The sequence below is a fragment of a genome, unplaced genomic scaffold, assembly GCF_019419815.1.
Source record: "Pyrus x bretschneideri cultivar Hongxiangsu unplaced genomic scaffold, Pyrus_bretschneideri_v1 Contig13, whole genome shotgun sequence".
Classification (NCBI taxonomy): Eukaryota; Viridiplantae; Streptophyta; class Magnoliopsida; order Rosales; family Rosaceae; genus Pyrus; species Pyrus x bretschneideri.
In genome coordinates this window covers 6,870,960-6,898,728 of record NW_025999424.1, presented here as the reverse complement: position 1 = coordinate 6,898,728, position 27,769 = coordinate 6,870,960, and the positions used below count along the sequence as shown (strand labels likewise).

At 37.0% G+C, this 27,769-nt stretch overlaps 5 protein-coding genes, 3 long non-coding RNA genes and 1 other non-coding gene across 17 annotated transcripts; 5 read left to right on the top strand and 4 right to left on the bottom strand.

Annotated features, from left to right (window-relative positions):
- Positions 1-37: 37 nt before the first annotated feature.
- On the bottom strand, positions 38-1,105 carry LOC125474930. Its single transcript, XM_048579177.1, has 3 exons — positions 860-1,105; positions 381-619; positions 38-253 (listed from the first exon to the last, which is right to left on the bottom strand). The coding sequence occupies exons 1-3, from the start codon at positions 969-971 to the stop codon at positions 221-223; spliced, it is 384 nt and encodes a 127-aa protein (XP_048435134.1). The 5' UTR covers positions 972-1,105; the 3' UTR covers positions 38-220.
- Positions 1,106-1,847: 742 nt separating this feature from the next.
- Positions 1,848-3,466, bottom strand: LOC103963624. 2 transcript variants are annotated; one of them, XR_007256327.1, is made up of 3 exons: positions 2,895-3,466; positions 2,458-2,523; positions 1,848-1,937 (listed from the first exon to the last, which is right to left on the bottom strand). It is a non-coding gene; the product is annotated as an uncharacterized LOC103963624 (long non-coding RNA). The 2 variants fall into 2 exon arrangements; XR_007256326.1 differs by having other exon boundaries at positions 2,458-2,515.
- A 573-nt stretch (positions 3,467-4,039) lies between these two features.
- On the bottom strand, positions 4,040-7,063 carry LOC125474713 (ADP-ribosylation factor GTPase-activating protein AGD4-like). 7 transcript variants are annotated; one of them, XM_048578692.1, is made up of 7 exons: positions 6,804-7,063; positions 6,416-6,489; positions 6,240-6,303; positions 5,444-5,490; positions 5,267-5,362; positions 5,066-5,156; positions 4,040-4,675 (listed from the first exon to the last, which is right to left on the bottom strand). In XM_048578692.1, exons 2-7 carry the CDS (start codon positions 6,427-6,429, stop codon positions 4,631-4,633), a joined length of 357 nt encoding a protein of 118 aa, XP_048434649.1. In that variant the 5' UTR covers positions 6,430-6,489; positions 6,804-7,063; the 3' UTR covers positions 4,040-4,630. The 7 variants fall into 7 exon arrangements, 5 of the variants coding, with proteins under 5 accessions (XP_048434649.1, XP_048434648.1, XP_048434650.1 ...); XM_048578691.1 differs by having other exon boundaries at positions 4,040-4,619; positions 5,444-5,487; positions 6,804-7,059; XM_048578693.1 differs by having other exon boundaries at positions 4,040-4,644; positions 6,804-7,058.
- A 1,164-nt stretch (positions 7,064-8,227) lies between these two features.
- Positions 8,228-8,779, top strand: LOC125474753 (pterocarpan synthase 1-like). The gene has a single exon (XM_048578729.1). It carries the CDS (start codon positions 8,228-8,230, stop codon positions 8,777-8,779), a length of 552 nt encoding a protein of 183 aa, XP_048434686.1.
- A 1,164-nt stretch (positions 8,780-9,943) lies between these two features.
- Positions 9,944-10,158, top strand: LOC125475059. Its single transcript, XR_007256394.1, has one exon. It is a non-coding gene; the product is annotated as a small nucleolar RNA U3 (small nucleolar RNA).
- A 2,068-nt stretch (positions 10,159-12,226) lies between these two features.
- LOC125474929 lies at positions 12,227-14,866 on the top strand. Its single transcript, XM_048579176.1, has 3 exons — positions 12,227-12,409; positions 13,036-14,337; positions 14,487-14,866. Exons 1-3 carry the CDS (start codon positions 12,227-12,229, stop codon positions 14,712-14,714), a joined length of 1,713 nt encoding a protein of 570 aa, XP_048435133.1. The 3' UTR covers positions 14,715-14,866.
- Positions 14,867-16,918: 2,052 nt separating this feature from the next.
- Positions 16,919-23,206, top strand: LOC125474928 (CSC1-like protein At3g21620). Of its 2 annotated transcripts, XM_048579173.1 has the most exons (12): positions 16,919-17,118; positions 18,383-18,722; positions 19,159-19,305; positions 19,648-19,783; positions 20,105-20,206; positions 20,487-20,606; positions 20,717-20,797; positions 20,988-21,328; positions 21,450-21,695; positions 21,955-22,279; positions 22,391-22,624; positions 22,718-23,206. In XM_048579173.1, the coding sequence occupies exons 2-12, from the start codon at positions 18,418-18,420 to the stop codon at positions 22,979-22,981; spliced, it is 2,301 nt and encodes a 766-aa protein (XP_048435130.1). In that variant the 5' UTR covers positions 16,919-17,118; positions 18,383-18,417; the 3' UTR covers positions 22,982-23,206. The 2 variants fall into 2 exon arrangements, with proteins under 2 accessions (XP_048435130.1, XP_048435132.1); XM_048579175.1 differs by lacking the exon at positions 16,919-17,118 and having other exon boundaries at positions 18,585-18,722; positions 19,154-19,305.
- Positions 23,207-25,142: 1,936 nt separating this feature from the next.
- On the bottom strand, positions 25,143-26,961 carry LOC125474926. Its single transcript, XR_007256324.1, has 2 exons — positions 26,474-26,961; positions 25,143-25,475 (listed from the first exon to the last, which is right to left on the bottom strand). It is a non-coding gene; the product is annotated as an uncharacterized LOC125474926 (long non-coding RNA).
- Positions 25,483-26,921, top strand: LOC125474927. Its single transcript, XR_007256325.1, has 2 exons — positions 25,483-26,298; positions 26,377-26,921. It is a non-coding gene; the product is annotated as an uncharacterized LOC125474927 (long non-coding RNA).
- Positions 26,962-27,769: the final 808 nt, after the last annotated feature.

The window sequence follows — 27,769 nt, the reverse complement described above, 5'->3', positions numbered from 1 at the left end:
ACAATAATAAATTATTATTAAAATATTATGTACATACCACAAATTTTGGATCCGTAAAATGCTTGCAGAGCCACTCCCAATCCGCCGACCGGTCCTTCAACTCGATTGGAATGTGTAGGCGAGCAATCTTCGGATCATCCCATAGCTTAAAATACGTGTGAAAATTGTTCTTCCATTGTTTGTACAGGGTTGCTAAGGTCAACTCTAAGTAGGCCATGGCCTAGGGGGATATGTCCTCAAGATCATAAATGACCTACGAATATGAAAAATAATAAAATAATAGTAAGAAATTTAATAATATTAAGATAATATATTTTGGTTTTTAATATTTGTAAACAAAATTAAAAAAAATGATAAAGGCTAAAAATTAATATACTAACCGACAACTTGTGTCGCACCAGTTCCTTCGTCTGCTCGAGAATTTCTGCCCAATACTCCCACTGAAAAGGACAATTTTGTCGAATAACACCACCATAGCTACTAACGACGTTGCTATACTGCTGTGAGGTAGCTGCTCCAAGATGTCGCGAGTCATACGCAATCTTGATCTTGGAGGCGGCCTGACATACACCCTGTGCCTGCTTCAGCATTCGACTAGGCCCCCTGGTGTTTTTTTTAGCTGGCCAAAAATACTTAAATGGTGAAAACCCTAAGTTTAAATTTGTACAAGAAATTCAACACAACCTCCCCTACTAGTATAGCATTTCCCAAAACCTTAAAACAGTAATTCACAACCGGCAACACCTTTTCGCAATCCAACAAATTTTCACAATTCAGCAAATTTTCACTATCATAAAAATAATAGTTTTAAAATGAAAAAAAAAAAAAATACAACGTAGTGAGAATTAGAAAAAAATACCTAGCTGGGAGGCCTCACCCTCGACTCTGGATGTCGAGGAAGTGTGATTAGAAGGCTTAGGCTTGCGGCGGCGCCAGTGAGGCCGCCGTGCACTGAGCGGCTGAGCCAACATTGACGACGTCAATGAGACAGACACCTGGGACGCCAATCAATGGAGCACTCACGCCTGGAGCAGTAGATGCTGATAATGCAAGAGGCGCATTGATCACACTCCGACGACGAGTGATCAACCGCAACATCTATACACTTTTTGAACCATAAAATTATAACATTAGAAACTAATCCTTTCTTGCATTTAAAACTAATCAATTAGCAACCAAAATAATAGCATATCCTTTCTTGCATTTGTTCACATATATATATATATGTATATATAAAGCAGTAGAGGAACGGTAGAAACAATACTAATTAAAGATGTCAACTATACTGTAAACCTAAACCAATGGGATCAGATGTTCCGTTTATGTGTATCTTGATTATTTTGGTCACAATCGTGATGCGTTCTCTATATACCAAAGTGTGATATATTTTAGAACTTAGCTGCAGAATCTGTAAGTTGGTACTTTCTGAAACAATTTGTAAAGGCTAGTGTTTAAAAGCCATTTCAGCATGCCAGCTTTTGTAAAATTGTAATTACTACAACTTTTATTAGGATTAATTATAACAGGGAATGTTTAAAAGGCATTCAGTTTTTATCAATTCAATGTCTAGGAAGAGAATCTTCATTGGTTTCCCTCACTCGAGTGTCTACTCTACGTACCTAGCTTTCTCTTTGAGAAATTTAAATTATTTTTTACCGCTTCCGCTACATTATGGAATTAATTATCGAGTTGTCAAGTAATATAGTAGAGAAAATACTAATGCATCTTCAATTATTGCTGTAACTTCAATTAACCATGTCCTAGTGACTAGTGTTAAATAGTACAGTAAATCACTCAATCATGAAGCAAACACATTCGAAGTGGATTCCTGAAGGTATGTTTTGTCACATTAACTTCACAATAGGAACGACAAATGATGAAGGAATGAATGAAAATGCAATACTAACAATCACTGCAGCTGAGAATGCATCCAAATCCTGCAAAATAAACACAAGTAAATATGAAATTCACAGATCCTCTCCTCTGTGATTGAATTGAACCCTATCGAAAGAATCAGAGACTTTCACAAGCACAACTGCACCATGAATGGATACCAAACTATACAATTTAGGTTTACCATATTTAACGTTGGAAAATCCAATTAGTGTTGCATAATTCAAACTACAAATTATAACATATAGTTGATACAGAACCACTTCAATTTAGTCAGTTTATTGATGCAGGCCACCTAACAATCAAGCAAGCCAAACACTTTCAAGACAGCTCATTGCGTAAAATTTATGTAGAACAGAGCATAGAGGAATTAACAGAAAAACTTTCAGTGATAAAATAGGAAATAGAGAAAATAAATAAGCACAAGAAACTGTAGCTGCAAACACTTTAAAGCCTCTTCATATATTCCAGGCACAAATGCTCTCGTCGGGAGATTCCATCCTGGACATTTTGTCATATTCATAAACTCTAAACTCTAAAGAACATTCTCCACGTAACTTGTACCTGGGATGAAGATTTTTGCTGCCTCCTTCAAGGAACCTAAATCTGATATGTCTTTGGCCTGTCCAACTTAGCATGTATCAAATAAATTTACCTTACATTAGCATTTATCAAGCAATTTAGAAAGAATAGCTAACGGAATCGCCTAATGCCGATTCATGACAATATAGGAAGATATTAATACATGGGAAGACAAAAAAAGCATTGGAGAAACAGTATATAAAACAAAACATGAAACACAGCAATCCGATTGTAAATTTTAAGAAAACCCTAAATGGTGGCAACAGATCAATCATCAATCTACAAATGCAATTCAAATTTTAGTAAAACCCTAAATGGTGGCAACAGAACAATCATCAATCTACAAATTCTAATTTAAAAACCCTAAAATCCCTACACCAGAAATTCACATTATTAACAAAACCCTAAATCAAAATTACCTAAATTTTAGAGGGATGATGGTTGGTAGCAGTGTCCTCGACGACAGTGATGGGGTGATGGTGGTCGCAACGGCGGGGGTGATGGGGTGATGGCCTGGGTTCTTTGGGATGTCGTCGAAAAGGATGATGGGTGGTGCCGTTGCGTTGCTTGACGGCGGTGATGGCTGGTGAGCACTATGAGGAGGAGGACAATTGAGAGTTGGAGAGTCGAGGGAAGGGAGTCGAGGGACTGAGAGTCTGAGAGTGATTTTGGAACTCAGGTGGAATTGGCTGAGGAGGATAGTTGGCTGGAGTGGAGAAGGATTTGGGTTTGGTTTGGGAATAGAGATAGGATGAAAGAGACGGCGTGAGAGAGATTTGAAAGCAGAAGGGTTTTGGCTTGCGAAAACTTGGGAAATTTTTTAAAAAAACACGCCTATTTTTTACTATTGCACCGCCAAAATTATCACAAATGGCACGACACACGTATACATTTTGATGTTGCGCAAAGTGCTTTTGCGCAACAACCATATTGTGACGTTGCGCAAGGTTTTTTTTCTAATTTTTTAATTTTTATTTTTTTAATATTATAAATTTTACTGAAAATTTACTTAATAAATATATATATACCTTTGAACTTGATGAGATACGCATTATACGAAACTAATTTCAACGATCCAACCATCACACTTGTTTGTATATATATTCCTAGATTGCATATGCCAAAAAATGAAGAAAAAAAAAAATCTAGAGATCAAGTAATGGGACGAAAAATCACGATTTAACGGTTATTTTAACTCTGATTTTGATGATTTTTTACAGCTACACTCCTTGAGCCTATATGAATACAACGAACCGATTCGATCATCAATTTAAAATATTTACGCAAGTGGATACCACAAAATATTATGTTAAACTTAATGATAGTATAAATAAACTCTAAGTGTTAGGGAATCTATCGTTTTGATGGAATACGCATTGTACGAAACTAATTTCAATGATCCAACCGTCAAACTTGTTTGTATATATTCCGAGATCGCATACACCAAAAATTGAAAAAAACAAACATCCAAAGATCAAGTAACGGGACAAAACTTTTCGACAGTTATAAACGAAAAATCACGATTTAACGGTTATTATAACTCCGATTTTGATGATTTTTCACAACTACACTCCTTGAGCCTATATGAATACAACGAACTAATTTGATCGCCAATTTAAAATATGTACACAAGTGGATATCACAAAATGTTATGTTAAACTTAATGATAGTATAAATAAATTCTAAGTGTTAGGGAATCTGTCGTTTTGATGGGATACGCATTGTACGAAACTAATTTCAACGATCCAACCTCAAACTTGTTTGTATATATTCCGAGATCGCATACACCAAAAATTGAAAAAAAAAAACATCCAAAGATCAATTAACGAGACAAAACTTTTCGACAGTTATAAACGAAAAATCACAATTTAACGGTTATTTTAACGCCAATTTTAATGACTTTTTACAGATACACTCCTTGAGCCTATATGAATACCATGAACCTAATTGATCGTCAATTTAAAATATTTGCACAACTGGATACGATAAAATGTTATGTTAAATCCAATTGTCAAACTTATTTGCGCGACCACCCCACCGTCAAGTCGCGCAAGTAGTATGAACAATTCCTCGTCTGTAATTGCTCCCATCTCCATCGCTCTTTCTAATGCACTTTGCCTTCCCCCATCTTCAATTGACGTCGTCTGTAATTACATCACAAGTTTTCGTCTAAGAAGTAGACAAAAGGATGGATTTGTTTCTGTCAAGCACAGTTTTCAACCCCAAATAGGTAATTACAGCAGACAGTCGACGGTAATAGCATAATAGGAGAAACATTCAAAACGCAACGGAAACTGGAAGATGATAGGAAGATGTGTTCATACGGTAAATACAACGGCAAACAAATGGCAAAGAGACTTGAAATAAATAACTTCTATGCCACGGTCCAATGTCCATTAAGCTGGCATACATATAAAGTTATCCCTGTTTTCTATCATATTTAACTTCTCCATAAAATTGGATCTTTAGATTCACCATTCTTTTCTTTTTGGTTGTTTTAACTGCAATAATTTCACGAAAACTTCATGCAACTTTCAAGCTATACGCATTTTTTTATATTAGAACTGAGCAATCGAAGTTAATGGATTACCTTTGCTTGAATGTATATTTCCTTATGCTGAGCTGCATCCTTGGGGCCTGGTTTGAAAACTGGAGCCCTCATGTCCTTCCAACCATCCAGTCTGCAAAAAAGTTTCAAATCCAACTAGAATCACAGCAGTACAAACAACTTTAAATACACCAAAGAACATTACTTAGATGATTACATAGTAAATAAAATTGGAGTTCTTACTTTTCATTCTGAAGTAGAAGCGTTCCCTCCCATACAGAATTGCAATATGCATTACCCAAGTTGCGAAATAAGTCCACAGGTATAGGTTCCCAAACCCTGAGATGAAAAAAAGAAAAGAAAATACAGTGAGCATCAACCTCCTCATATTCTGCACAATTTCCTTTTCAGCCTCCTTACAGCTTGCACATCTCTCCTTCAACTTCTGTAAATATGCAATCATTCTGCTACAAAAAACCATAAAAAGGATTGTGATGTTATGTTTTAGCGCAAGGGAGCCTTTCGAAAACAGTATTATAAGTATTACAGAAAGCATTCCATTCCCCACAAAGCCTCTCTCTGTTACATAGTTTACAATTCCGTTTCATTCTAACTCCTAAGTCTATAATTGGCATCCACTCGGTCGATGGATTCTAATAATAACTAGAATCTACTTCAACTGTCATCAACGCACCTATTGCTTAGACTATTTGATAAGTAATACACTTCGGATTATCTACTTCAGCAATGTACTTTTTTTTATCTGGTTTTCCCAGGCAGGTTTGACGTAATGTAGTTAAAGAACTATTGATTGGACTATTTAACAAGTTAACTCTTTATCGATTCCTCTACATTGTCTCATTCTCTTAGCAATTGAATGGAAGAAGCCCCACATTCAATCGCACACATAACACCTAGGTGAATCTCCGCATATAAACTCCACGATGCCACACAACCCGACGCTAATATAATTTTTTTCTATTTTCAAGTGAAAACACTCTTCTAAATTCTAATACATCAAACAAAGTCCGACGCTAACATAAAAAATTTATATTTTGAAGTGAAAACACTCTTCTAATTCTAATCCAGTAAACAAAGTCCAACGCCAATATAAATTTTTTCTATTTTGAAGTGAAAACACTCTTCTAATACAGTATACAAATGCACTGCAGGCTTTCATAGCAATCAATAAAAAAGTAATTGTTGGGTATCGAACCTGAAACATCAGCAACTTTGTCATACGTCCCACCGGAAACATCAGCACGCAACACAACCTTAACCTGCAATCCCCATTTACGAAATTCCGAAAATCAAATAAATTAAGTTTACACAAAAAGCTACGGCATTGACAAATTAACCCAGACGAACAGAGCAGAAGGAAACAAAAAGGACCTGAGGGAAACCATCCAAGTACTGCAGCCCAGGATACGTTTCGACAATTCCTTCGATGAACTCAGTCACTGCATCTGCAACCACCAATACGAAAAATTCACAACTCTCTCAGTGAAAAAAAAAAATCAATTTCTCTTCGCATTTCATCTGATTTACAATTCCATTTCATTCTAAAAGCCATCAACAAGGAAAGATTCATTTTTACAACAGAAAATAAAATTCAAAGCTTTCAATTTCTACACGTTTCTCTTGAGTCAATTTCTACATGTTCCTCGAGTATTGTCTAAAAAAAACAAACAGATATGCTAAATCAAAAGAAAAATAAGTCATAAAAAAATAAATGAAAATTTGAACAGTAGCAAAATTGTGGGGGAAAGAAAGCTCTCACCTTTGGTATGTTTAAATGGTTCTTCTGGCAATTGGGTTTTCTTAGTTTTGAGTGAAGTGTTGGAATTGGAGTGATGAGTGTGATCAGGGCGGCTTTGGAGTCCAGGTGAGGGAGAGGGTTGGGATGTCTATATTTTTTACTGTTTTGTTCTGGCTTTTGACTTGTGTTAGAATAAATGACAGAAGGACAATAATTTCTGGTTTCACTTTGTGCGACGCAGATGGGCAGTTGTCGTGCAAAATAGCTTTGCGCAACGCCAGCCTTCGTCGCGCAAAGCTGTTTTGTGTGACGGAGATGAAACTACGTTGCACAAAGCTGTTTTGCGCGACGATTGCCCACCTGCGTCACGCAAAGTTGGGAAAAAAGCAGTAAAGCTCCTTCATTTGGTGCCAAAATCTTGCGCGACGCCAGCCTTCGTCACGCAAAGTTCCTTTGCACAAAAGCCGTTTGTGTGACGTTTTGTGTTTAGTGTCGCGCAAACACACTTTGCGCGATAAAATTTGCTCTGTCGCGCAAATTGGTTTTTGTACTAGTGTGTCAACCCATGATACGGTTGATACCATAGAGACAACGATGCTGTTTGCTAATTAAAGTGAGAAGCAAAGAAACATAAGAAGCGATGATGAGTGAGAGTAAAAATTAATTACATAGTACCAAATTTGGTTTGGTTCAGAAAAATGCAATATTTGCTTCTCTGTTTATATGTGTTTATCATTTAGGAACTTTCTTCAAACCGGCATATCCAATATCCATGAAAGAGTGACAGAGAGGTGTTTATTTTTACTTATGTAGGTTATGAAAGTTGAAATGATATATAATATATAATGCTTATATGTGCCTTCCTTTCGATTTTAATCGATTTGTGATATGACCGCTCAAACCCTAATTGAAGGTAGAAGATAATTTCCATGACGAAAAATAATTGGATAAACTATATATATATGTATCTATGTATCTATGTATGTATGTATGTATATGCAAGTTGACATCCACGTTTTTGCTCAACGTGCATTTAATTAAAGTTTATTCAATCCAAGCTAATCCTAGACATTAAACAAGACCTATATGTGTTGTTGCATTGCATTTTCTTGGATTCACGTATATGTACATGTATGATTTTGTTCTTCTCTATGCTTGAATTTTGAACTTAAATTTGAACCTCCACTGGCAGTCTGGCATGCTCTAAGTTCAGTAGTCTCACACGAGATACCCATCAGACCGTCACTACTTTTTAAACGTCCCAAAATAACAAGAATCTTGTGTTTATATCTTACGTAACGTCTGTTTTCTAGCAGAAAATTGACAACTTTAACCGTCTCCATCTCTCCATAAATTGGAACCATTCCATGAACAAACCCAGTTGCAAAAAAAAATTCCAATATTCACTCAAATTCTTCTGCTGCTCTTTGTTGTTATTTTCACTAATGGCATTAAGTTCCCTTTCAAGACCCTCCAAACTCATGTCGGTTTTGTCAACATTGTTTCAAGCCATGCTCATATCTCTTGCCAAAGCTCAAAGTCCTAGAGAAACCACCACAGTGTTTTACTTGCAAGACTTGGCGTCAGGACCCAATGCCACTGTTGTCCCTATCACAGGCATCCAAGGCAAGCCTCAGTCTTTCACCTCATTCGGCACCATTTTCGCCATTGATGATCCCATCACCGAAACTCCCGATAAGAGATCGACCCAAGTCGGTCGAGCTCAAGGCATTCTAGTGGCCTCGTCCTTGTCTGGCTCCAATGTGCATGTGTCAATGTCACTTGCATTCACCAATGGGCAGTACGATGGCAGCAGCCTTGAGCTACAAGGCACCAGCCGCCAGTTTGAGAGGGTTAAAGAGGTCTCAGTGGTTTCAGGCACTGCATCATTCAGATATGCAAGGGGTTATGCTACCCTTGAGACAGTTTTTTATGATAATAAGACCTCCTACTCAGTCATCCGGTGCACCATTAAGTTGCTTCTCAATAGTACTTAATAGTTAACCTCTGTGTTTTATGGTTCAATGTTCTCAGAAATAAACTGGACCTTTAGTAAGGGCAAGCACTTTTCCATACGCAGATCCTGAAGCTAGCAAGCAAGCAAGCTTTTGTGCTAGCGTGCAACAAAAACACATATCTTAAGACTCACACCCAAGTGAATACGTCTTAAGCCCACATGCATCTCATTATGCTCGTTTTCGCGATTAGTACTAACATCTAGTAATCTTTTTTCGCAATCTTAAATACATAAGAGGTCTTAGATTTGACTTCCTTAAATGACAAGTTTGATACCAAATAATCGAAACTCATATGAACTCACACCACATATATATGTAGTGTACTTGCTGTTCATGTTTTTTTTTTTTTTTTTTTTTTTTTTGTATCAGATACTTTTGGTTTGTAATTTTTAATCAACCCTTGAGGCTTGAGAAGATATGTGCCTCATCTTTGTTTAATTATCTGCAAAGCCTGCAAATAATCAACCAAACAAAACGGACTGATTTGTTCTCAACGAGTTTTTGATATTTGGGAAAAGTCATGAATCCATGAAGACATAAATAAGGAAGAGAATGAATGAGGATAGAATCAACTATACGTACTCACATATATAATTTTTTTAATTCCATATGTGTTAGTAAACGCAGAGAAGTCAGTTCCACTAATTCCAACTAAATACATATTTATCAAAGGGTAATAATTACGGACAATATTTGTATCTACCTTGTGAGTGCTCCTCCTTGTTCACTCATTGCAATTGATATGTTTTAACCGTACAAATGTGAAAATCAAAATCCTACGCAACCCTACAAGCTGTACAACTACACGGTGACCCATACGGCTTAGGCCTCTTTCAATTTTGTTTAAACTCTTTGATTTTGTGAGCAAAAACAAAAAGTTCTTTGATTTTGTTGGCAGGGTTGCTTTTTAGCCAATTAGACGTTCATACAGCTTCGAGCCACCTATTAATAAAGGTATACTCTTTCTGAATTGGAATTCTTTACTTTTTACAGTAGTTGGCTTCAATGTGGTTGAATTGAAGGCAAAACCTTGGCAGATAGTTGTGAGCTGCAAAATACACAAAGCGCAGCGACATTAGTCCCACATCGACGCTGCACAAAACGGCAATAGCCTTTATATGGTCTTTTCCGCACTCACGGTTCACGACCTTACTTGAACAGGATCTGTTCTATAGGTTGTACCTCTGTATCCTTGATTTCTAAGGAGACAGGAACCTCAGTCTGGTGGATGAACCATGGCCGTGTGATCAGAGCGTGATTAACGGCCTTGTGACCCTCGGGATCATTAAGGCAGTAGATGATCGTTCTCAGCCATCTCTTCAGCCGGCTGGGGTGGTCACACGGTTGTCTGACAGACCTTCCCAACTCTTTTTTATTTATTTTTGTTTTAGTTTTTTCCTAGTGTCCAATTGGTTATAAAAACCTTTTTTTTTTTTTTTTTTCAAATTACGCAATTTAGGATTAAACTCATCATATATGTGTCTTTGTCATTTATGTGAATTAAAAGATAAATACCTATTGTACTTTAAAACTCAACACAATCTGATGGATTATACTTACCACATCAAAACTTGTCCTTGGTGAATCATAAATTGATTAAATTTAGGGACCGGCTCTGCTGCCCCTAAAAAAAATCTTTATGCAGTTCTTTAATGTGTTTATGTTTATTATTATTTTTTTTTTACAAATTTCTTCATGAAAGGAGTACAACTTAACTATTTTGGAATGTCGATAACAGTACTTTAAAAATCGAAATAAACATATAAAATTTAAAATCGAAATAATTTCAATACTCACTTGCATGGTTAGTAAATTCGCGTATAAGACGTGTTTTTTACACGTACATAAGTATTTTTGAAAAATACTTATGTTTTTCATACACGTCTTATTGTTTTATTAAATTGCACGTGTTTTAAAATTTCGACGTTATACACGTACTTGCATATTTTTTACATTTGATACACTTTATTTAGACACATTTTCAATAACACACTTAAACATTTACGTATTCTATACGTTTGCTAAAATATTCTTAAAAACAAAGATAAGTAAATATTTTTCAAAATATTTCTCTAACAAAATTGCCAAATAATACACGTACATATTTTTCACGTACTATACTTACTTCGTATTTTACTAATTTTGCTCACATGTTAATAAACAAAATAATTACAATTTCTATTTTGCTAAAAAAAACAAAAAATCTATTTTTAACTCATTCCACTTCCAAGTAAATAAAATGTGGAGCCCATTCCCCCCCAATTTTCATTTGTCAAAAAAGAAATATTTTTATTTTACCATGTAAACTACCTATTAATAGAACTCTACTTGTCAATCAAAAGAGAGTTAGAAGACTATTAATCTTCTATCATACAAAAAAAAAAAAAAAAAAAAAAAGGAAAACTAACGAAAAGTCCAAAAAAAAAACTTTAGTTTTAATGAAAAATGACAAATAAAGGTGTAGTGAATAAAGGTAAAAATATGGTTTTTCATTAAAAGTGAACAGCATCGAGTGCTTCGTTAAAACTCAAAAAAAATAAAAATTATGGGCAATAATATAATTTCATATACATAAATTTTCTTGTTTCTTATTGAAGTTTCACTGATGTTAAAGTATATCACTATTAAAAAGAATAAAAAGACAAAAACCTTCCACTCTCACTCTTCGCTCACGGTTCCTCTCTCTCCCCTCTCTCCTTCCGATTTTAAAAACAAAAAAACAAATGTTCATACATAAAATATGTAAACATACGCTAGTACCTTTTTATATAATTCCATGTGGGCTTGTAGGCCCATGAAGCAGTCCAACATGGTCGCATTTCTAAACGAAGGGCCCAGATCCTTCTGGAATCCAAAAGTAATGTGAGAGAAAGTTCTTGGAAGGCCGGAACCAACATTAACACTATGTTTGGGTGAAGAAATTTAAGATTACTAAGGAATTTAAAAATGACGGAAATTGAAATGACGAGATTTTATTTTCTAGAATTTGTAAATTTTCTTGTTTGGTTAACCTAAAAGAACAAAGGAATTGAATACATAATTTGTTATTTTTAAACTCTCAATCATAGAAATTGAGAAATGACGCCTATTTACATGGGAATTTGAACTTGGGATTTGGAGGTCCCAAATTCTAAGTTTTTTTTCTATGCGGAAATTCTAAATTTCTATGCTTATGAATCCAAACAAGAGAATTGGTGTCTGTTAATTTATAAATTCTGACTTTTACCAAAATTCCATGTTTATTTCCCTCGTCCAAACATAGTGTAATGGAATTCCAACGACCAGAAAGAAAACCAATTTCTCTTCCTATTTGGTGGTTTCTTCACCAACACGAACGCCGACTCTGATTTCTCAAAAGTACAAAAAGCTTCCAAATACGACCAACGAGCAGAGAGAGGTAGAGAGAGAAACAGGAGAGAGAGAGAGATGGACTTCGAGCTGAGAAGAGCGAGAGAGAAGCTGGACAAGGAGCAGAAGGAGAGGAAGCAGAGGGCGAGGCAGAAATTGGAAAGGGAGAGGAAGGCGAAAGAAGAAGCTAAGAAGCAGCGAGAAGCCATTGACGCCGAGCGATCCAGACGCCTCTTCGATGCCGCCCAAGCCCAACTCAAGGTCTGTTTATCAAATCCCATCAGTTACCCGATTGCTTTTGATTGTTGAAATTGGCCCCTTTTTTCTTGAATTTCAGCTTGTTTTGTACATTGATTGCTCCAATTATTTGGGAATAGTGTTCGAAATTGCGTAGGGCTTTGAAATTTTGTGACTTTAATGGTAGAAAATTGCGTAGTTCTTCGAAAGTTCCTGACTTTGTTCGTAGAAAATCGCCTAGTTATTTGAATGTTTATGACTTGATTCGTATAAAATTAAATATTTCTTTGAAAGTTTATGACTTTACTGATTGCAAATTCTCGATTTTTCCGTTAATCCCTGGAAATTTTTGAACACACAATGCCTTGGCATTCAATTTCGTTGCAATTGAATAGCTAGTCCCAGATGTCGTCCATATTTTTTCAGAACACAGGCCTATGATTACAACCCGTGTAAACCTTATTGGCTGTTGATTTACGGTCTTAAACGTACCAAATACATAGTGTCCGAATATCTACATTACCTAAAAAACCCAGCTTTTATCTTTGTTATTAGGGTAGTGATGTAACAGTGAATCATTTCAATGGGAGATTCAAATTTTTTGCAGTAGATTAATTGCTTTTTTGATAACTCTAACTATATTTCTTCAGGTTGATCAACAAATGCAAGAAAGTTTACTTGTCGGACGGGGAATCATGTTTTACCGTGTATTAGAAGCTGTACGTTGCCAGGGTAGTGGAGATAAGATCAAGTTGCCAGCTTCCTGCTTCAACGAATTGCAAGATCAAAACGCGTTTGATCAGGGACCCTTGTACTTTAAATTGTCAACAGTTCATCAAGAGGGTTCTTCAGAAATGATTGATGCTGATAAGGGGAAGGGCAGGAGCACCCATTCGGGTGTTTTGGAGTTCACCGCAGACGAAGGTTTTGTTGGGCTACCTCCTCATGTATGGCAGAACTTATTTCCGGTAGATACACCAAATATTCCTTTGATAGAAGTTCGCTATGTATGGCTTCCTAAAGGGACTTATGCAAAACTTCAACCTCTTAGGGTAGGTTTTTCAGACTTGCCCAATCACAAGGCCATCCTCGAAACAAGCCTTCGTCAGCATGCCACCCTTTCTGAAGATGATATATTTACAGTCAACTATGGGGAGCTGGTCTATAAGTTACAGGTCCTTGAGTTAAAACCCTCTTCAAGTGTATCTGTTCTAGAAACAGATATTGAAGTTGACATAGTTGGTGCTGATACTGATTCAGAAAAGACTCATGAGAATGTCCTTAAACCACTTACATTTGGAACATCAGAATCTGGAACGGTTGATGAAGGGCACTACTCGTATTACAAGTTCTCCATAGATAATGATACTTGGGAGAAAATTGCTTCGGGAGATGCCAAAGTTGAGGTGAGGATAGAAGCGGAGCCAAATTCTGGGGATACTGATATTTACATCTCCAAGCATCCTCTCATATTCCCAACAAGGCACCAGCATGAATGGTCTTCCCATGACATTGGTTCGAAGGTATTGATCCTTAGCTCAAAGGACAAGAGCTTGGAAGCAGGAACTTACAGTGTTGGTGTGTACGGATTTAAGGGAACAACTAAGTACCAAGTATCTGTGAATGTTCAAGGTGACAGTAATCGGACAGTAGGTCAGCAGGCCGCCTCGTACTCATCACCAATGGACATGGATACTGTGGAGTGTAAGAATTGTAAACGGTATATACCCAGTCGGACTATAGGACTTCATGAAGCCTATTGTAGCAGACATAATGTTGTTTGTCAGCATGCTGGTTGCGGAGTTGTTCTCAGGGTTGAGGAGGCCAAGAATCACGTTCATTGTCCGAAATGTGAGCAAGCTTTTCATCGGGGGGAAATGGAAAAGCACATGAAAGTGTTCCATGAACCACTTCACTGCCCCTGCGGAATGGTGCTCGAGAAGGAAGAGATGGTAAGCAATATTTTCTACCCTTTTCCGTATTGTATCATTACATTTTCATTTCATTTCATTGGTAAAATTTTTCCATTTAATTTAAACCTTTTTTCTATGAATTTCTTGTAACGGGCCTAACGGCTGAAACTTTCTGTCCTTGTGTGCAGGTGCAACACCAAGCCTCAGTGTGCCCCCTTCGCCTTATTGCGTGCCGATTCTGTGGGGACATGGTTCAAGCTGGAAGCTCCGCTATAGATGTTCGGGACAGAATGAGAGGACTGTCTGAGCACGAGAGTGCGTGCGGGTCGAGAACCGCCCCGTGCGACTCGTGCGGGCGTTCTGTCATGTTGAAGGAGATGGACATCCATCGGGTTGCCGTGCATCAAAAGAACTAAAAACGCCACACGTGAGTATTCCAACTTTCCCAGCAGCATTGCCGAAGCTTTGCTTGTGTGTTTGTATTGTGTACTTGTAAGTACGATGTTCTGTGTATTGTTCAAATTGAACTCAGAGAGAGAGAGAGGAAGAATAAAAGAGAGAAAGAGAGGGGGGGGGGGAGCCAAAGATATGATTATATTATTTAAATAATTGATCAGATTGTCTCTCCTTTTTCGGTCTGGATCTCTTTCACCAGCCACAAATCCCGAACTTTTTGGCTAAAGTCGACCTGCCACAGGCACATTCGGACTTTTGAAAATTGATTCAACGGTTAAAATTGAAAGAGATCTAAATAAAATTCCTTCCCTTTTGGGGGGGTCATTTTGTATCCTTTGTGCATGTGACAATGGATCTTGTGAAAAACAAGTCGGAATATTTGATATATTTATTTTGAACAAATGATACTATTTATGCTAAGGAGACAGTGAATTTAGCCTCACAATGAACTAGTAATAATGCAATTCAAATTTTCTTTTGACAAAAATTGAATCGAAGACTTTTCAATTATATATTACAAGTAAAAATAAATATCATTAAATTGTATTACTAAAGTGAGTGAGGATGCAAATGTCTGCCCGCTGCTGCGGATCATAAATGCCAAGCTGCACCGAGGAAAAATCGAAAATGACCCCCCACCAAATCCCACAATTTTCTGCCTCCTTTTCCCTTTTTTTTCATTGAAAAACCAAAAATAGCCCCTTACCAAATCCCACAAATTTCTTCCTCCTTTGACCTTTTCTTTTCATTCAGATGATAGATTGATCACGTGTCGGATCATATTACATGGGTCGCGTGTCAACATCCAACGGTCAAAGCACAGAAAATAGCTGTTTGAGTCTGAGAGTGACGGGAGGTGCCCACCTCTTCTTAACCTTCCTTCTTACAGATATCCTATTGGACCACAACTTTGATAAAATACTCCCTTTTTACTTTCTAATTCGCACTCAGATTTTGCATTTAATTTGCTCGTCATCTCCGACTAGCAATGTCGGTGCTGGAGATGGGTTGTCGGAGAATCACTAAGGAAAGCGAGTGGCGGGAGATGGGGGCGGTGGTGATGGAAGAAATGTTTGGTAGATGAGAGAGGAAGCGATGGAGGAGCGGAGAGGACAGGGAAAAAAAGAGGAGGTGTGTTGCCCAAAAAATGAGGCAATTACTATACATCAAGGCAATAATTATCTTTACTTAATTGACGGAGCAATTGTTGCCCTAGCGGAATGAACTTGCTCTCGGTGACAAACAAGTGGGAAAGTCTGACATATTTATGTAAGAAAGATGTCCGCCCCACTCGCTGGTGCCGGTGCGGATCATGAATGGAATGCCGACCTGCCGACGAAAAACGGAAAAGGGCCCCTACCAAATCCCACTATTTTCTTCCTTCTTTTACCCCTTCTATTCATTCAGATTCGGACGACAGATGCTAATCTTTGTCCTGTGCTTTTAGAACTCGGCTCATACGCCATGGGCCACGTGTCAACATCCAACGGTCAAAACATAGAAAATAGTAGCCGTTTGAGTCTGAATGTCTACCTTTTTATAACTTATTCAGCGGCAGGCATAAAGTGACACTGAACTCACCTTCCCACATGCAGACAACCAAATCCTATTGGACCCACTTACTATTTTGCATCTAATTTGCTGAATCCGGAAATACAATCGAGACCAAATTTTCGGTATTTAAATTGAGTGTGGTTTTTTTACGATTTTTATTATTGATTAATATGTACTTATAAATTTAATTTTTTTAATTTTGTTATCATAAATTTAATATGTGTCAAACAATAATTAGAGTCACATAAAGGTTACATTCATTTTCGCGCATGAAATTTTATCCCAATATAGTCACACTCTCCACAGAGAATGTAATTTTCATCTTTTATAATCTAATTTTTCTTTCATAGTTTACAAATATTTTCAGATTTCCCGTTCCTTTTTTTTGTACTTATTTCTTAATTGATTTCATAATTTTATATTAATTTATTCAATCTAAATGCTTAGAGAAAAACGAAAAAAATGCGAGACTGAAAATATAGAAAACACATGTGTGAAAATGACTTTGCAAATATATATTGATTTTCCATTAAATGAAAATTAAAAATTTAAAAAGAGAAAAACGTAACGGAAGCGACTGTTAGTAATATTAATGTCATATCATTCGACTCACGCCTTTTTAAGTTTTTAAACAAAAGATTGCGACGCTTTCTTACCGGAGCAGGCGCATTTTAAGGACCTGAAAACGCTGTCTTCCCCTTTTCCATGCTTTCCGGTTCAACTGAAAACGCTGCGTTTCAAGGACCTGAGGGAGGGAGGTAGCTCAGGTAGGAGAGCAGGAGTGAATTCAGTTCGTACTGCGAAATACAGGTGAAGACTACTTCTACTGCTTTCGGATTTTGAACTTTAATGCTTGTTTGGTTGCCGACAAAATTATGAAATACTCAATCTTTACTTGATTTGTTTTTTTTTAAGTGTAAAATCTTTAACTTTTTTGGTTGTTTGGTTGCCGAGAAAATGTACTCTTCAGTCCATTTTCCAATGGATGTTTTAGTTCTGGATCGATGAGAAGTTTGATCAATAGTTTGCTTGGTTGTTCTGGCAAACACTAAAAAGGCTTTACTGCTTGTTTGGATGCTGAGAAAATGTGAGAGAAAATTTCGGTTTTTGTTGACAAATGTGTTTCTCCTTCCCCGAAATTTTGACTTCTAAGTTCTAACTTCTAATCTACCTTTCAATTCAAAGGAGTTGACAGATTATTCAACCAAATTACCCGTTCATTGCTGCTAGATTTGAGGGATTCGTTTTACTGCTGTAATACTGTTAAAAAAAATTCTTACTGTTGGCTTCTGAATTACTGAAATTGTTTAGGGTTAAATCTACAAGTTAAAATCTCCTCCTCTTAAGATTTGCTTTTGTTTAGAAGCTTAATTCTGTTTTATATTTTGGGATGAAGCGAAAAGCTTACTTTGATGCACTAAACGATATAACACTTTACTTTGCTTCTATTATTGGGTAAAGTTCAGATATTTAGGCCTATTTAAAGGGAACCTCATGTATTCCTTTTCCTTTTGGATACATTTATATTTATATTTATATTTTGTTTATTTGTAATAACCATCATGTTATCTTTTTTTCCATTTTTATTTGGTATCGAGCTCGCATGTCATGAAAAGCAAACATAACCTTCCATTTACTCTAAGGAATACTACTAGACCGTAGTTTTAGTAGCATCATAGTTATGGGTTAATACTGATGGGATTGGGAACTATCAAAGTTATTTGTGAAATTACAATTTTTTGCCTTTTTCTATAACTTAAAACCACAAGGGTTTTATATAAGTAGAGGCCTGAAGTTTGAGCCAATTGGTATTCCCATAAAGGGACGTTGTTTTCCAGTGAACCACTAACTCCAAGGCTCTTCTCTTCCTCTCTTCCTCTTACCATGCAATAGGAATTTACTAACTCCATAATTCCTTGGTAAAAAATCATCATTAAATCACTCCTTTCTTTATTCTCAGTAATACTAAAAGGTGCTGTTTGCAAACCACCCTCCCCATCTTTTTCTATATCCTGGTGTAAATTATTTATTGAGAGTATATAAAGCTTACCTTTTGTTTTCTCCAACTTTACAGGAGAATCATTCACATATATTACTTTGAAGCAAGAGATGGCGACACTGAATGATATCGCAGTTGCAGCAGCTATCAATATTCTCACTGCATTTGCTTTCTTTTTGGCGTTTGCCATACTTCGAATTCAACCTGTCAATGATAGGGTCTACTTTCCAAAATGGTATCTTAAAGGGTTAAGGTGTAGTCCGTTTGGCGGAGTAAGCAAGTTTGTGAATCTGGACTTCAGATCGTATGCGAAATTCTTGAATTGGATGCCTGCTGCATTACAAATGCCAGAACCTGAGCTAGTTGACCATGCAGGGTTGGACTCTGCGGTTTACTTGAGGATCTACTTGACAGGGTATGCTTTGGTAAATCATATTTTTCGTTTTAGTCGTTGCTTTTGGCGATGTAAATGTTAACGTTTCTTTGATTATGTAACTAATTAGCATCTATATATGTGATGTGTGTACAACTTCCTATAATTAGGACATGAGTACAATGTATGTTGTGGTACATAACAGACACAGAACTTTTAAACTGAGAGTTTTCACATTTGCTAAGACCGTGTCCCCTTATATTTTGGCATAAGTAAAGATAATTTTATTGGCATATTGCAAGTGTTTCATGTATATTGTCAACCCATATCCTCTCTGCAACTCTTCTCCTTGCATAAAATGGTTTTCTACAATGGCGGAATGTAATATGTCAACTGAATACTTCTCTTCTTTCTAGATGGGATTTGTAATGTTTGCCTTCTTCGACTGATTACGAGATTTTGGCCCCTTAAAGTGCAGGCTAAAAATTTTTGTTCCCATCGCATTCCTAGCCTATGCAGTCATGGTTCCAGTCAATTGGACTAATAGCACCCTAAAGAATTCAACTGTGGTATACAGCAACATAGATGAGCTCTCCATCTCAAATGTTCCTCTTGGATCTCATAGGTATGCAATACTTTCTTCACTAACCTCTACTATTGCATCACTTCCTTTAAGTTTTGCTATTTTTTTTTCCTCAAGTCCGACTTTTAATTTCTTGCAAACGCAGTTCCTTATTATTTAAAAATCTGACCTTTGAGGAATTAATTTTCTTAATTTTCTCAACTGAGGGTAATTGGCATTCTAGGTTAATATGCAAGATTTAATCTAAATTGAGAATTGCCTAGTTTATACCCTTCTGGTGATCATTTACTTTTGATGGGACTCATTTATATGCTACTGTGCATTGAAACTTGTTTGCATTTCAAGGAAATTTACCTTCCCATGATTATTTAACATCTGATGCAGATTTTGGACTCATTTAGTAATGGCCTATGCTTTTACAATTTGGACATGCTACATATTGAAAACAGAGTACGAGAAGGTTGCAACAATGAGGTTGCATTTTCTTGCATCAGAACGGCGGCGCCCTGATCAGTTCACAGTAAGATCAACTTGATTATTCTTAAGCTTACGTGATAAATAAATTGACATTGAAGCACACTAGTCGGGACATAACATTAACAGCCACTAGCAAGGGCTGGGGTCAAGCAGCTAAATTTACATCATTAAATTGTAAATGTTCAATATGTTTATATAGTACCGAGTCTTGTTTTCTCGTTTATCTTTCTACATGATGTATTCCTACTCCTATGCACTATCCAGTTACATTATTGAGTGGGAAAACTATAAAATTGGTGTTCTTTAAACATTTCTTTTCACTGTTGTGGATCTAACTGTTGTGAAATACGTAAATTTGGTGTAGGTACTGGTTAGAAATGTGCCACCAGATCCTGATGAAACAGTTAGTCAGCTCGTGGAACATTTTTTTCTGGTCAACCATCCAGACCACTATCTCACTCATCAGGTTTGGTCCTCTTGCTTTTCGTTACATCCTTAATACTGATTCACACAGAAACGGGTGTTCAAGTTATAAAAAAAAAATTCAATTTCAACAGTCCCTGCTCTGCTTTCCACAACTATAGAGGGGTCTAAATAAAGTAGCGTTCTTCAATGGTAATAAACATGCAAACATGTCAGTATGTTAACTGTTGTAATGATTACTGTGAAAGGGGATTTACACCTGTGCTCTTCTTCCATGTATTTGGGTTCTATGTTTAATTTCTTACTGAACTATTTGCATGCAGGTTGTTTACAATGCAAGTAAACTTTCTGAATTAGTCAATGAGAAGAAGAAAATTCAGAATTGGCTTGACTACTATCAACTTAAATTTTCTAGAAATTCATCTAAAAGACCGTCGAAGAAGGTATTTGTATTATTCTTCTGATTTCTTTCTTCGTTTTTTTCATTTTGTTTCCTTCCCTTTTCTTTTCATCATGTTATTTCTCATTTCCATTAACAACGTCTTGTGAGCAGACTGGATTTCTTGGTCTTTGGGGTAAACGGGTGGATGCAATTGATTTTTATACATCTGAGACTGAGAGGCTATCAAAAGAAGTAAGTATCCCTTAACTACTGTAAAATTTGTTCCACCAGTCTTGCTCACTGTTGCTTCTATTTGACACTGGACAAGGAAAGCTTTGGAGTTAGCTCAAGTTCTGATTGACTACTTCTTTGTCTTTTATAGATGAATCATTATAGGAACACTTATGTTCTTTCTTTTTCAAATCAAATTTATTGTTGACAGATATCCTTGGAGAGAGATAAGATTACAAGTAGCCCTAAATCTATCATGCCAGCAGCTTTTGTTTCCTTCAGAACTCGATGGGGTGCCGCTGTTTGTGCACAAACTCAACAATCCAGAAACCCAACTATATGGTTGACTGAGTGGGCTCCAGAACCCCGTGATGTTTATTGGGATAACTTGGCTATCCCCTATGTTACATTGACAATTAGGAGGCTTGTAGCTGCCGTTGCTTTCTTCTTCCTCACCTTCTTTTTTATGATCCCCATTGCATTTGTACAGTCCCTTGCAAACATTGAGGGTATTGAGAAAGCAGCCCCCTTCCTAAAGCCCATTATTGAAGTGTGAGTATTTTCTTTCTATATAATATATCTTTGTTTGAATGTTCCCTGGCTGGATGGTCAGCTCTTATTTACTTTTTTTTACCGTCGTTTTGCAATAACAACATCCCATTTTTTCATGCAGGAAATTCATAAAATCATTTATCCAAGGTTTCCTGCCTGGAATTGCTTTGAAGATTTTTCTTATATTCCTTCCCTCTATATTGATGGTAATGTCCAAATTTGAAGGTTTCAGTAGCGTATCAGCTCTAGAGAGGAGATCGGCTACTAGATATTATATTTTCCAATTTGTCAATGTATTTCTTGGGAGCATAATCACTGGAACTGCATTTCAACAACTAGATGAATTCATTCACCAATCTGCCAATGAGTATGTCCTTATATTTGCACCTCAACTCCATTTAGTTTGCAGTATCCTGATGGTTAGTTATATGGAATGTACTTTTTCATTTCATACAAATACACTAATGTGAGATCATGGAAGAAAGCAAGTCAATCAAGTTTTGACATCATCTCTTGTGTGCATAAATTGATTGACTGCAATGAATTTAAGCTTCGTCTGCTTTGTATCTGATATCAACAGTGCTGCTTGATGCAAAAAGTTTTGATAATTAATTGGCTATTTGCAGGATCCCGAAGACAATTGGTGTTTCAATTCCAATGAAGGCAACCTTCTTTATCACTTATATAATGGTTGATGGGTGGGCCGGAATTGCTGGGGAGATTCTAAGGTTGAAACCCTTGATTATATATCACCTGAAGAATTTCTTCTTGGTGAAGACTGAAAAGGATAGGGAAGAGGCCATGGATCCCGGAACCCTTGGTTTCAACACCGGTGAACCTCAAATACAACTATATTTCTTACTTGGCCTTGTTTATGCTGTGGTGTCACCAATCCTACTTCCGTTCATAATAGTATTCTTTGCCCTGGCATATGTTGTTTATCGTCATCAGGTAAGTTGCGACATTTCCAAGAGAAGGGTTTAGTTATTTTTTGGTTGAGATATTAATTTCTTGACTGAGTAATTCTGCTAAATTGTAATGAATTTCGTTGGTTGATTCTAGATTATAAACGTCTATAATCAAGAGTATGAAAGTGCTGCGGCATTCTGGCCTGATGTCCACGGGCGCATCATAACGGCACTAATTGTCTCACAACTGCTGCTGATGGGATTGTTAAGCACAAAAGAAGCTGCTCAGTCAACTCCACTGCTCATCACACTCCCAGTGTTGACCATATGGTTCCATAGATTCTGCAAAGGCCGTTACGAACCTGCTTTCATCAGACATCCCTTGCAGGTTTGTTGCATTCACTATTGGTTGACCTCGTTCTTCGTTGTGCTGGTCGAAGTGATTTGACTGTGATGAACATTTACTTATGGTGGATTGCAGGAAGCAATGATGAAGGATACATTAGAACACACAAGAGAGCCTAATCTGAACATGAAAGGCTTCCTTCAAAATGCGTACATCCACCCAGTTTTCAAGGGTGAAGATGACAGCGAGAACAAGGCACCTGCCCAGGAATTTGAGAAGGAACCCGCAGTTGTCCTAACAAAACGCAGTTCTCGAAGGAATACAAAAATGCCCAGCAAATATAGCGGTTCTTCATCAGCATCCATACCCAAGGACGATACTCAGAAGATGATCCCTTGAGAGTGTGTTGTAACTCTTTGTTTAGTTAGCTGTACATTTTTGGCTTCGGAGGTTGCAAAGGAATTGTATAGAGAGTTATTCGGATCTTCATTTTGTAGAGAAAAACAATCAAGGAAGAAGAAAAAAAAGGCCTTTCGGTTTTAGATTTGATTTCGGATTCGAACAAAATACGACTATTCTGCGGGTGTAGTGGTAAGTATTCTTATTCAGTTCAATCCCGTCGAACCTCTTGTTGTGAATGCCCCTTTTGTCGTTCATGAAAAGCTTTGATCGGGTTGCTCTACCACGCCATTTACAGGGCACCTTTCATGCAACTACGAGACCTTTTGTATTTTGGTTCCACCTGGACACACTGATCCAACATGTTGCGAGGTGGAATTCTCACGTACGGCCTGTCAGACCAGGTGTTTTGTGCGGCATAACACCAATAGCGAGCCCTGCTATGTCATGTCCCACCTACTCTCAAATTGACGGATTCAGATTCTGTCCTCTCCTATCCCTTTCTTCCATTCAGTCATTCAAAACAATTCCAAGCTAATTCAGAGGTGAAGATTTGTTTTACACGCTATGAATGAAAGGTGAGGATATGAGGGATTGGGAAATGGGAGGAGAGAGAACTAGAATGCAAGATTGACCTTAAAACTTCTGAGTTATGTGTAATGTACTGAAGAAGGGATAGAAAAAACACTTTACTTGTGAAGGATGAAGAGAATTTCTTGTTCCATGGAAATTACTTTGCTTCTTCCACAGTGAATCAAAATTCCAAAATTCTATATTTCTTGCTTCTTACCAAATCCACTGCCATCATTAGGAAAAAAAAAAAGTAAGAGAAAACCAAGATGTATTTGTCGATTTGCCCTCTGAACTTCTATAGAGATGCCAATTTCCCTCCTGACTTTAATTTTAGCCGATTACCTCCCTGAACTTTTGTAATTAGCCAATTTCCCCCCTTAACTTTAACTTTAGTCGATTATCCCTCTAAAATTTTATACTTAGCCAATCCCCCCCCCCCAACAAAAAAAAAAACATAAGATTTTTTTAATCCAATTTTCCATTAATTTTGCCCCTATATAGTTGTCATGTGTTGTCCACGTGATCAAAATGAATAAAAAATTGGATGAAACTTTTTGAAATCTAGCATCATGAGAGAAATTGGTTATTTATAAAAGTTTAGGGGTAACTAGCTAAAATTAAAGTTCAATGAGGAAATTGGCTAATTATAAGTTATGGGGGTAATCAACTAAAATTAAAGTTTAGTGGGGAAATTGATAGCTCTATACAAGTTTAGGGAACAAATCGAAAAATATGACAAAACAAAAATCCAGCAGCCTTTTTCTCCTGATTGGACTGTGACAATCCATTCCAACTCATCTCTGATTGGAAGGTTGAACTAGACTGTGGGGCCCAATCTACTCATACTCCTCGTCTTTTTTTTTTTTTTCTTTTCTAGTTTCCACAGTCTTGACTCTTGAGAGAGAATGGACGAGGTGATGACGGCTACAAATGTGACGATGTCGTCTTCACCGTCAACAGTGGCGTCGATCCCATCGAACCTTGCTATCTACACTGCGTTCCTCGCTTGTGCTCTCGCTCAATTCCTCAAGCTTTTCACAGCTGGTTCGTACAATTTCGCATTTCTGCATCTCAATTTTCCAATTTGAAATTAAATTAGGAAATTTAGTGTCAAATTGATGTGAATTGAGTGATGTGAGTGTTTTTATGGTACAAAGAAAAGAGATAGGACTCAAAGAGAATGCTCGACTCCAACAGACATTCCGTCACGTTTGTTCACCGTCAATCATTTTAGTAAAAAATCTTTATTAAATAAGAATAAAATAACAAAATTCTATTAAATAAGAATAAAATAACAAAATTCTAAATAAGAATATAATCATTTTAGCTCATTGTTTATTAAATTGATGGTATTTTGTCATTTTGGTCCTTATTTTTTTTTCGGTGACAATTTTGGTCCTTATTTAATAAAACTTAAAACTTCTGAAAAAGAATCAGAATGCAAAATTGAACTTAAAACTTCTGAGTTATGTGTAATGTACCAAAGAAGGGATAGAATAAGCACTTTACTTGTGAGGGATGAAGAGAATTTATTGTTCCAAGTAAAGTGCTTATTCTATCCCTAGAAATTACTTTGCTTCTTCCACAGTGAATCAAAATTCCAAAATTCTATATTTCTTGCTTCTTACCAAATCCACCGCATTCATAATAATAATAAAAAGTTATAAAAAGAGAGAAAAAAAAATCCAGCAGCCACTTTCTGCTGATTGAACTCGGCTGTGGGGCCTAGTTGACTCTTGCTCCTCCTCTTTCCCTCTTTTCTAGTTTCCACAGTCTTGCTCGTGAGAGAGAGTGGACGAGGTGATGACGGCTGCGGATGCGACGACGTCGTCTTTGCCGTTGATCCCATCGAACCTCGCATTCCTCAATGCGTTCCTCGCCTACACTTTCGCTCAGTTCCTCAATCTCTTCACCATCTGGCCTGTACAATTTTGCATTTATTTTCCAATTTGAAATTAAATTAGGAAACTTTAGAGTCAAATTAGTGTGAAATTGCGTAATGTGAATGTTTTTAAGGTACAAAGAAATGAGATGGGACTCGAAGAGAATGCTCAATTCCCGCGAAATGCCGTCGTCGCATTCCGTCATGTTTGTCCATCATCAATCATGTTAGTTAAAGATCTCCATTAGTCAGAATGACTGCAATGATTAATGGTGAACAAACTCAGGGACCACTTCTATTGATTTCAAATCACAAGGGCCAAAGTGAGAAGTTATGTTAATCTCAGAGACCATTTTAACTAGAAAAACCTTCTATTAAACTTGAAATGGTGTTACCAAAGCCGACTTAGGCATAACTAAATGTTTATGGTGCATTTGTTGCACCGAACTATCTCCGACTGAACTAGTTTCATGGTCTAAATTGGACTAATTTAGATTAGACTAAGCTAAACTGACTTAGTGAAACGTTTGATGTAGTATCGAACTAAGAAACAGGAATATAATAATAATAATAATTAATTCTCTTTTTCTTTTCTTTTTTCTTTTTTCTTTATTCTTTTTCTTTGTTTCTTCTCCTTTTTCTTTTTCCAGAACTCTCTTCTTTTTTTTTGTGTCCCGGTGAAGCTGAATCCCTTTGTTTTCCCTTTGTTTTTTGTCTTCAGTGCTGTAATACAAATAATAGTGATCTCTCGAGTCTTTTTTTAATGGCTGATTTGTTATCATAAACGAGCATACCCAAAGATGAACTTTGGCTGCACTATGTGCACATAGCTTAATCTGAAGATTGCCCAAAAATTCAATCTGTGAGTATTAGTTTTTTCTTACTAGTTTGTTCTAACATATGCTCGAGTGATATAAATTAAGATTTGATAAATTTACAGATTGAAGATGACAGACACAGTTGTCCCAAGTCCAATTGTTCATGAACTTCTAAACCAAATTAACTATGAAGAATGGAGTTTGCGAGTTGAAACCTACCTGTTGGCAAAGGGTCTTTGGGAAGTTGTGGAAGCCACCACTGAGCCTCCTAAACGAGAAGATGGTGAAGTTGAATTTCAAGCTTGGAGGAAGAGTAATGCCGAGGCTTTGCACTCGATCCAGGTTTCTTGTGGGGCCGATACTTTTTCTTTTATTAGGGGCACCCGCAGAGCCAAAATTGCCTGGGATATTTTGGCAGAAAAGTTGAAGCCAGCTGAAGCATCCCAAGCCACAGGAACCGGTACGTGCACATTTGCCTTTTCCATATAATTAGGCATTTGTCTTTGGAATTAACTTGGATCCTCACAGGACAAGGAGAAGTTCATCATCAAAATACTTTGTCATCGATTTACAGAATTTTATACTTGTTCTCAAAATTGTTAATGTTATAAATCACTTAGTAAAGATTCATTTTGTAAAATTAATAAAATATGAGATTATATAGTCATTGAACTGTTTAAAAATAGATGATTAGATTCAATACAAACGTTACAAACCATCTTGTTGACCCTAAAAATTACAAAGCCTACGCGGCGCGCAGGCCGAATAACTAATAAGCTAACTAAGTCCTTCGGTTGAATGCGGGGCGTGCCAACTTGTCGGCCGAGCTCGGCCGAGGAGTAAAATTTGTTGATGTTGCGTTGAGCGCGTTGCTGACTTCTTTATCTTGCGACTGCGACCGAGGAAGGAACACTCTCGGTCTTTGGGTTCTAGAGCCTGAAGACGAGGCTGCTAGTTCTGCGAAGTTCACAAGTCGTCGGTGCCTGATTCGGTCACCATGATTATATTTGTAAGAGTATAAGCATGTCGAATCGACACCAGACTATACAGACACAAATATTCAAAGGTGATGTATGTCTTGATGGTGAACGTGGTTCGGCCGTCAGAATGTCGAACTTTAAAACTCACTTATGAATATCCAATCATAAAATCACTCGGCGTCTGATACGCCGAATGTCGTAACTCGTAACACTTTACTTCGCCAAGACGACTGATAAGATGACCCTGGCCAATAAGGATTCGAAACCCTTCTCGGCCGAGACTTGGATAGATAATCAGTCGGCCTCGATGCAGTGCTATTTATCCAAATTGAAGATGCTCCTCGATCGGCTGATTATACGGCAACAGTGCTGTTTATCCAAACTGAAGGTGTTCATCGGTTGCATCCACAGTGTTGTTTATCCAAACTGAAGGTATGTTGGCGGAAAAAGAAAAGGAAAAATCTCAAGGTATTTGAGAAGTTTTGCGCAGGGTTATTGTATGTTGAATTGAAGGTCTTTTTTTTGTTGCATGATT

What these genes read in the sequence shown, in the direction of transcription:
- LOC125474930 (XM_048579177.1), bottom strand. Translation starts at nt 971, where the DNA reads ATGTTGGCTCAGCCGCTCAGTGCACGGCGGCCTCACTGGCGCCGCCGC. An exon ending in GGGTGAGGCCTCCCAGCTAG is followed by an intron (nt 620 to 859) that starts GTATTTTTTTCT and finishes ATTTTTGGCCAG; the next exon opens with CTAAAAAAAACACCAGGGGG. An exon ending in TGGTGCGACACAAGTTGTCG is followed by an intron (nt 254 to 380) that starts GTTAGTATATTA and finishes TCATATTCGTAG; the next exon opens with GTCATTTATGATCTTGAGGA.
- LOC125474713 (XM_048578690.1), bottom strand. An exon ending in GAAGGAGAGATGTGCAAGCT is followed by an intron (nt 5,363 to 5,443) that starts GTAAGGAGGCTG and finishes TTTTCATCTCAG; the next exon opens with GGTTTGGGAACCTATACCTG. An exon ending in AAATATACATTCAAGCAAAG is followed by an intron (nt 4,620 to 5,065) that starts GTAATCCATTAA and finishes ATGTAATTACAG; the next exon opens with ACGACGTCAATTGAAGATGG.
- LOC125474753 (XM_048578729.1), top strand. Translation starts at nt 8,228, where the DNA reads ATGGCATTAAGTTCCCTTTCAAGACCCTCCAAACTCATGTCGGTTTTG.
- LOC125474929 (XM_048579176.1), top strand. Translation starts at nt 12,227, where the DNA reads ATGGACTTCGAGCTGAGAAGAGCGAGAGAGAAGCTGGACAAGGAGCAG. An exon ending in CCGCCCAAGCCCAACTCAAG is followed by an intron (nt 12,410 to 13,035) that starts GTCTGTTTATCA and finishes ATATTTCTTCAG; the next exon opens with GTTGATCAACAAATGCAAGA. An exon ending in TGCTCGAGAAGGAAGAGATG is followed by an intron (nt 14,338 to 14,486) that starts GTAAGCAATATT and finishes CCTTGTGTGCAG; the next exon opens with GTGCAACACCAAGCCTCAGT.
- LOC125474928 (XM_048579173.1), top strand. Translation starts at nt 18,418, where the DNA reads ATGGCGACACTGAATGATATCGCAGTTGCAGCAGCTATCAATATTCTC. An exon ending in ATGTTGTTTATCGTCATCAG is followed by an intron (nt 22,280 to 22,390) that starts GTAAGTTGCGAC and finishes GGTTGATTCTAG; the next exon opens with ATTATAAACGTCTATAATCA. An exon ending in TCATCAGACATCCCTTGCAG is followed by an intron (nt 22,625 to 22,717) that starts GTTTGTTGCATT and finishes GGTGGATTGCAG; the next exon opens with GAAGCAATGATGAAGGATAC.